General features: G+C 44.0%; 1 protein-coding gene across 1 annotated transcript; it reads right to left on the bottom strand.

The window, feature by feature from the left end:
- Positions 1 to 3,164: 3,164 nt before the first annotated feature.
- Positions 3,165 to 7,284, bottom strand: LOC132524096 (trypsin-like). The gene is made up of 5 exons (XM_060155937.1): positions 7,241 to 7,284; positions 5,630 to 5,789; positions 4,628 to 4,881; positions 3,937 to 4,073; positions 3,165 to 3,407 (listed from the first exon to the last, which is right to left on the bottom strand). Exons 1-5 carry the CDS (start codon positions 7,278 to 7,280, stop codon positions 3,258 to 3,260), a joined length of 741 nt encoding a protein of 246 aa, XP_060011920.1. The 5' UTR covers positions 7,281 to 7,284; the 3' UTR covers positions 3,165 to 3,257.
- Positions 7,285 to 8,699: the final 1,415 nt, after the last annotated feature.

Genomic DNA, 8,699 nt, shown 5'->3' with positions numbered 1-8,699 from the left:
TCACATTTTAATATAATTTCACAAATTGTAACAAGTCAGATTTTAAATAAGAGATAGAAAATGCCAAGATATGCTGAAAAGGGACTATTGGATGGCGTCCAGAAAAATGATTTATTTGCCTTTTCATACTTTACTCTGGGCCTGCCCTGATCTCTCATCTTTTATGTTATCTCACTTATCTTTTCAGGTCTCTGAATCGTCCCTCTACCTGAGGTGGTTAGGTGAGTAGGTGTATATCGGTGGTGGTGATGGGTGGGGTAGAAGAACGTTTCAGAGGGAACAGGGAAATCTTTAAACTCATTTGTCTCTGTAGAGAAGCCTGAGATGTTTATTTAAGGTAGATATAAGGTAACATTTAAAAACAACAAAAAAAGAGGAGTTATATGTGAAATTATTTTAGGCCATAAGCAAACATAAAAGCAATTCAATAACAACTAAGGAAATACACAGGACAGATTAGTTATAACTGAACACTTAAGAGCCCTGAATGCAAGGCTAAGGAATTTGGGCTCCATCCTAGTGGCATGATAAGGTAATATTAAGGGCTCAGGACTGCTCCGTACAAATGTGCCACCCAGAGGTATACAAAGGGATGGAAAATTGGTAATAGGGGAATGTATCTTCCCATACCTTCCTCTTCTGAGATACCGGTTATGGACTGCATACCTGTGTCCCTCACCACCAAAATTCGTATGTTCAAACCCTAACACCCAAGGAGATGGTATGAGGAGGTAGGGCCTTTGGAAAGTTTAGATGAGGTCATAAAGGTGGAGCCCCCATGATGGAATTAGTGCTCTTACAAGAGGGAGATGCTGTTACCTAACACAAGTCTGTGTGCCTGACACAATGAGGCCAAACAGTACCAAAACATCAGAGTTTGGAGCAGAGAAAGGTTTATTGCAGGGCCATGCAAGGAAATAGGTGGCTCATACCTTAAAAACCCTAAACTCCCTGAAAGCTTTCAGCAAAGCCCTTTTATAGGAAAGCTGAGGGAGCAGCGTGGCTAGTTGTTGCAGATTTCTTGCTGTCAGATCCTTTGTTCTTGAGGTCAGGTCGCTGTCAGGTCACGATGTTCCTGTAAACCTCCACCAAAACAAATGTTGTTCTCTGTTCTGACAAGAAAGTGCAAGGTCCCAAGGCTCGACTTTCGCCCTCTGAGGTCCAGGCTCTGGCTAAGAAGAGGGGGTCCCCGCACAGGAGGGTTACCCTGCCCGGGAGTGCTCGTCCAGCACCCAGGCCCCGCCGAAGACGTAGTTCTCCGCTGACGATGCCCTCAGGGCCAGGTCCCCAGACTCTGCCCAGCTGTCATCACTGAGGGAGCCAGGCACCCAGGACCCAGCCAGTGCTCAGGCTCCTCAGGCCACCCAAAGTGGGGCTGGGGAGCAGGTCCTGTGGACCCATGCAGACTGCTGCGGCCATTAGGTCGCAGAGGCAGGGAGCGGGGAGAGGCTCCCCCCGCCTCAAGGCCTGCGCCCGGCCAGTGGGCTGCCGTGGCGAGGGCTCTGGAGCTCTGCAGGACACAGCACCCAGCCTGTCCCCGAGGCCCCCCCAGCGCACCTGCTGGCCCTTGATACACCTCTTACCATACGCCCTGCCCGCCGCGAGGACCACGACATGGCCAACCATTGGCCAAGGGCGACCCCCAGCCGCCAGGGTCTCCTGCTTCTGATCTCGCAGTAACAGTTGCTCAGTAACAGGGTAACGGCCGCGTGCTATTGGCTGCACGCCTGCCCCGCCCCTATTACAATACTAGAGTCAGTTCTCTCAGCCATGAGAGGATACAGCAAGAAGGCAGCTGTCTACAAGCCAGAAGGGGGCCCCCACTATCTCCTGTGTCACCTTGATCTTGGACTTTCCAGTCTCAAAAACCGTGAGTAATTAATGTCTATTGCTTAAGCCACGCAATCTGTGGTTTTCTGGTTACAGAGCACCAACTGACTAAGGTAATACCCATCCTTCACAGTATCACGTTATCCTACTGGGACTACAAACATTTTTACCTTTCAGAACTCCTCGACCTATTCCAATGCTGTTATGCTCAGACCATATTGTATCTTTCATCCTTGATTCATACCAAATACACATAGGAATCATGTACTGGGACCTGTACTCCTAATCCTCCTCTAGATGATCCAAGGAAATGAAAAGTTGCAGGGAACAACATTGAAGAACTAAAGCGGGGTGTCTGTGCTGCCTCTCTGGATAGGGCGGAAGAGAACAGAGAGCACCACCCGTATAGTCAAGACTTTTATGATCTCAGGGTAACAGATCAATTTTCCACAAAACTTATCTGCATTTGCACCTTTTTTTGCTTACAGTTCAAAATAGTACCTACGTTGAGCTGGGGTTTGGGCGGTCTAGTGTGGGACGGGGTACAGATTACCGGCAGAAATCATGCATGCCGTAGCGTAAAATTCCAGATGGAAAACAAGAGTATCTTGGAGAATAAAAGAAATAGGTAGATGAAACCTTGGAAATACAGGATCTGTACTTTTTAAAACATTCTCCATGTAGCCTTTCCCCTAGTCTAGCCTCACAGAGTTTCAGGTAGATTAGAGACAAAGGGAGAGCACAGGGTCACACAGCAGCAGCAAAGCGATGGGATAAGAATGGCTGGGGCTTCACTTCAGCCGCAGAGTGAACTAGTTGAGTGACTTTAGGCAGTTGATTTTAACCTTCTGCATTTTAGTGTCATTATCTGTGTAAAAATATAGTGGTAACAGTGATGGCTAACCTTATTAATCTTTATAGCCCAAACATCCACATGGAGTCTGGTGATGTAGGTGAGCAGTAATTTACTTATTTTTTTATTTTTTTGCGGTACGCGGGCCTCTCACTGTTGTGGCCTCTCCCGTTGCAGAGCACAGGCTCCGGACGCGCAGGCTCAGCGGCCATGGCTCACAGGCCTAGCCGCTCCACGGCATGTGGGATCTTCCCGGACCGGGGCATGAACCTGCGTCCCCTGCATCGGCAGGCGGACTCTCAACCACTGCGCCACCAGGGAAGCCCAGTAATTTATTTTGATGAGGCTGAATGAATGACTAAATAACCTTTCAAATTCCATCTTCATGTAATAGTTCAACTCTATATCCACCCTCTTCTCAGTAGCCACATTGAAGAGAAAGTACACAAACCAAGTAAGGACACTTCTTGGATATATCTGGTACAGGAGAAAATGTTTTTATTTAGATACTGTTTTCAGGATGGGAGGAAGGTGAAGCTGACTAACATGGAGGGTCATGAAGAGATGACGCCGTTTAGTTGTCAGCGATAGTCTTCTTAATCCAGTTCACGTAGTTGCAGACCTTAGTGTAGACACCAGGTTTGCCTTTCAGAGCGCAGCCATAGCCCCAGGAGACAATGCCCTGGAGCTGTCCTTTGCAGACCACAGGGCCACCAGAGTCACCCTGGGCAAGAAGGAAGAGCCAGTTAGAACTCACAGCTGTGCCCAGATGGGAGAAAGGCTCAAAGGTGTTCCTCCTTTACCCGGGGACCACCTTCCCAGGCTGCTGACCCTCCATGAAGCCCTTCTCTTTCCCTGGAAAACCAACCCTCAGTCTCCATACTGGACCCCTATTCTTTCCCCTCCTTTGAACTCCCTCTTTCCTTAGTTGCAGGGCTGTAGTGCCAAGAAGAGGTGGACCGGGCAGTGCAATGCTGCCCATCTAGCCCTGCTCCTTTCAAAGTTTCCTTCTGCTCTAGCCCTCCTCAGAAGCCCGCCTGGACATGATCTTTTTTCATGTTTGCACATGATCTTCTGTGTATCTTTTCCCCTGATCCCTAACCATTAATATGGCAAAATGAATTTATCATTTATCCCAAATCTATCCCTCAGCCCTCATAATCAGCCCCAGGGACAGCTTTTCAATTGTCTGAGTTTCCGAAAAGAGATATGTGAAGCTGAGCTGGAAAGAGAAGGCGTGCAAAGCAACTAACCTGGCAAGAGTCCTTTCCGCCCTCCAGGAAGCCCAGGCACATCATGTTTTTGGAGATCTGTTCGGGATAGGCACTGTGGCAAACGCTGTCAGACAGGATGGGAGCTTTCAGACACTGCAGGAGCTCAGGGAAGTTGGCTGTTGGGCGTGAGAGTGGAAATGGAAGAGGATTACCCATCCAATCTGGGAAATTTCTTTGTCAGTATCTCTCCCCCCTCTTCCCAATATCCCCATTCCTTCTCTCAGATTGCAGGTAACTTCTATTTTGGAAGAACAAGTTATATCTGGAGGGTCTTCCAAACGGTTTTCATCAACAGATTGTTCTCTCTCTGACACTAGCATCAGTGACCATAGATCTCAAATCTAGAGACTTTATTTCTGAAGCGGGGCTATGCTTTGAAAAGTTCCAAATCTCTTAGTCTCTGTTCTGTGTACCTCCTCGCGTTTTGGTTCCCTGCAAATCACTAATCACATTTTAGTTGCATACCTGGCAACTTTACCGTAGTGCTTTTTTGTTGTGTTGTCAAGCAGAGGAATGTTACGCATTTCAATTAGTATATTCTAAGACTCCATAGAACCCCACTATTCTCTGGGAATCAGCCTTGAGTGAGAGCTCGGGCTAACTGACGCTGAACACGTTTTTCACCTCTAGGATTCTCAGACTTGGTGATTCTGTTCCAGGTGACACTTACAGCCACTGCTCTTGGTGTTGCCCCAGCCAGAGATGAGACACTGGGTACCAGCAGCTGCACAACGTGTTGGCAGAGGGATAGTGGCTACTTGATTGTTGAGAGTGGCAGGTGGGTCCAGTTTAATCAGCATGATGTCGTTATCCAAGGTCCTTTTGTTGAACTTGGGATGGACGATGATCTTGGCTGCTTTGATGAATTGCTCATTGCCCTCAAGGACTTCAATGTTGTGTGCTCCCAGGCCCACCTTCATTCGGCTGGATTAAAGGGTTACAAGTTCTCTAAGTCTCCAACGTGAGCTCCTTCCCATTCCATTACAGCCCAGTCTTGAGCATAAGCACAGACAGAAGCCCCCACATACACACACAGGTTAGTGTGCACTTAAGGTAGTCCTACCACCTACGGCACAGGTTAGAGGATTCCTTAGGTAGGTGTCACTCCAAGGCCAGACTCACAACCCAACATCTTGCTAGATTCATTAGGTGTAGGAATGGGAACCAAATGATGCCAGTCAAGCAGTGGGAGGTGAAAAGGCAACTGGTGTTGATTAATCTGGTTGGGATTATCAGTTATTGTAGGGAGTCATGGCAGGCCTCAGAGATATGGCAGAATATTAAGGGAATAGAATGAGTTGTGTTTATCTTTAGGTTGTACTGGAAATGTCCTGTGTTTTGTTACTTGCATATGCCATGTTTTTCCTGGTTGAGCTATAATGATTAGAGCTGTTAAGGTACTCTAGGTATATTTAATCACTCACTATTTTTCTTGCTATGTCTTTATTGCCCTCATTTGGAAGGCCATCAGGGAACTCTAAGGGTATCTTTTTGTGGGAAAATCCCTCAATGCATACAACGCCTGGGCCGGTCGGGGGGGGGGGATAATGAGGTCTTGAAATCTGAATGCTCCCCCCTCAAGCATAACTCTGTAGTTCTCCCTGATTGTGCTTTGGCAGGGCTGGGGATGACCTGACCTCAGAGAACAGGGCTGTGAGTATTGGTTACTTACGACTTGTAGCAGTGAGCCGCAGACACCACCCACTGGTCACTGATGAGGGAGCCCCCGCAGAAGTGGTAGCCGGAGTTCAGGGACACCTGGTAGGGGATAGAATGCGCTTCACAGGTGTAGCCCCCGACAATCTTGTCATCATCATCAGTGGGGAAAGCAACTGACAGAGAGAAGTTGGAGCTATTGTGGAATTTCTACTCGGAAGCAAGGTTTTGCAGATTAACCAGAAAAAACATAGGTCATGTTTTCTTGTCATACATAATCAGGAAACAGTGATTTTAATATAATTGTTTCCAAAATCTTATCGTTCTATACATTTAACACATGTGCTACTTACACTATTATAAGTATCTCATTTTTAATTTATGCTTTAAATTTGATCAATAGACTGATTTTTTTACATATGTCACACACACACACACACACACACACACACACACACACACAAATTAGAGACTCCTTACGTAATAAATGCCTTGAAGCCCACTACCTGAGAATATAAAGAATACTTTTTACACAGAAGCTTGTTTGCTAAGGAGACATTTAAGTATGCGTTCAATAAAGCTTTGCCGTCACCATGATTGTGTTTATTTGTAGAGTTCAGTATAGGATAAACACCACATGAGGTAACAGAAAGGAAACTTAAATACCACCTGAGAATGTTCTGGCCTGGAAAAAATGGGGAGTTTTGTACTTTTGTTTCCACAATCTCTTCTTGGTTCTCACCTAAAATGTTAACTAAATAATCTCATAGAACATTATAAGGTTTCTCTCTCTAATGTTTCCCCTCATCCCAATTATATTTCCAACATTTTTAATTTATTCAGCACTGTAAATTTTGGACCACTGATTTATTATGATTTCTAAGGACTCCAAATGTCTGGAATTATATGATATATGCCCTGTTGTTCATATATTTTAAAGTAATTTGAAATAGACTTTTTTGATATGTAAATATGTGTATTGAATTTATTTATAACAACCAAATTCGGGAAAATTCTGTAGTAAGTTTGAAGTGTACAATAGTATTGAATAGTATAAAAACAGAAATAGTCATTTCTCTATTTCTTTTCATGATTGCATGACATGTTGTTTTACATCAGAGAGATTTCATTAGTGAAGATGTGGTAAAACCAGCCCATAGCTTTTATTCACGAGAAATAGAGTGTCTTTTCCTGTTAAGATCTCTCTTAAGATGCCCTTTAGTACAGAGGAGACTCTGGCTGTGATACTCACAGCCTCTTCAAGGAGAACAAGATTAGTCTTTAGTCCCAATTATTAACTCCAAGTTCTTATAAAGATCAAAACAACATTCCCTTAACATTGACTATCTTTTCTTTTTCACTCTTACTTCATAGACTGTACCCGAAATTCAGGGCAGATTCTTCCTCTTAATACTTTCTACACTGATCACCCCTGCCTCGCATCATCTTCTCCAGCAAGTGAGATTTAGTTATCTACAGACATATGTACTGTACACTGTTGTTTCAACATCTTAAGCCTCTTAAGTACAGAGATTATATTCCGCATTCATTATTGTCTTCCAGAGTAGAAAGTGCATCCTTAAAAAAGTCATAGACACCTACTGATCACTTATTGATCAAGACTCACCAGCGACTCCCAAGAGAGCAAGAAAGATGAAGGTCGTCATGGTTGCTCCCCGGATCTGGACTAGGGACTATGCTGAAGGGTTTCCATCCACAGCTATTTATACCACCAGGTTTGTCATTGACACCCATGGCCACAGGTGCCGGAAATGTGCTTTCTTCACTGGAAAGTCACAAATCCAAATTTAGAATTCAATTCTGTGCCACATTGAAGATGATTCAGCATCCAATTTAAACATCCACTTTTGTCCACTTTTGCAGAGGTTATGGGAATGGAAAAAATGAACCCACCTGGTAGAAACTGTTCCCCATAATAGAAAAGTAAGTTGGAGTAAGGTCACAGATCAGGGCTGCAGGTGTCCTGATTCCCAGAGAAAAAATTTAGGTACTTGGTTGTCTCAAGCATGAACTTTTATGCTGAGGATTATCTTGAGAGCTATACCCTTGATGTAATTAACATTGCCTGTTTTCAGAATTATATAATTTGTCTTGTAGTAGCTCTGGCCTTGTATACCCATGTTAATGTTTCATTATTGATAGGAACACTTGTTCTCCTAAAAAAAGAAGAACATTTCTGATTTGAAACCACAATAGTTCAAAATAGGAAAGGGAAAGAATGAGAATAATTTATCCTTATCTGAACTTAGTATTTAATAGGCATATGCTAAATACTTAGCCTATTTGTTAAACTAGTAATTCTCAGAACAAGCCTACAAGATCCCTATTATAATTCCCATTTAACAGTTGGGAAAACTGAGGCTCACAAAAATATAAGGGACTTTACCAAAATCACAAAGCAAATCCATGGTAGGGTCAGGATTCCAGCCCCGGAAATCTGGCTTCACTGCCTGTGCTCTCAAGCACTACGTAACACTTCCCTAGTCAGTTCACCAAAGTCTGGACACCAAGATAATACTGAGTTCTTGGCCAGCGAAGAGACAATGGGAATTTATTGAGTGCTTACTATAATATGTATCAAACCCTGGGGGTGGGATTTTGATACATCTACTCATTCAGTCTTTACAAACAACTTTGTAAGTGTTGTGCTCTAATTTTTGCCCTTTTATAGATGGGGAGGTTGTGGCTTAGAGAAGGTAAGATTTTTTTTCTCAAATGTTCAGTACTATGAGGTGATCCATACAGAGTTCAAACACAAGCAACCTCACTTCAGAGCCCACGCCCTCCATTGTGATGACGTACACATAATACAGGAATGATGGAATAACATTTATATTTTAAGGCAGGACAAGAAAAGTTCAACATTACATTCTCTCTGTGTCAGGTAATTTTATGCCCTTTCCTTCAATGAGTCTGTTTTTCCTTTGCTTTGGCTTCTCTAGTCACTTTCCTGGTTAATACATCACCAGTCACTGAGGCTGTGCTGTGCTGGCTCTTGACCACTACAATGTGTAGGGAAATTTTACATAAGAACTTCTCCCCTTGAAACATGATATACTAAGAAA

The sequence above is a fragment of the Lagenorhynchus albirostris genome, chromosome 8 (genome assembly GCF_949774975.1).
Source record: "Lagenorhynchus albirostris chromosome 8, mLagAlb1.1, whole genome shotgun sequence".
NCBI classification, from domain to species: domain Eukaryota; kingdom Metazoa; phylum Chordata; class Mammalia; order Artiodactyla; family Delphinidae; genus Lagenorhynchus; species Lagenorhynchus albirostris.
This window is presented reverse-complemented; position numbering and strand designations above follow the sequence as displayed.

What these genes read in the sequence shown, in the direction of transcription:
- LOC132524096 (XM_060155937.1), bottom strand. Translation starts at nt 7,280, where the DNA reads ATGACGACCTTCATCTTTCTTGCTCTCTTGGGAGTCGCTG. An exon ending in TGCTCTCTTGGGAGTCGCTG is followed by an intron (nt 5,790 to 7,240) that starts GTGAGTCTTGAT and finishes TCTCTCTGTCAG; the next exon opens with TTGCTTTCCCCACTGATGAT. An exon ending in CAACACCAAGAGCAGTGGCT is followed by an intron (nt 4,074 to 4,627) that starts GTAAGTGTCACC and finishes CACGCCCAACAG; the next exon opens with CCAACTTCCCTGAGCTCCTG.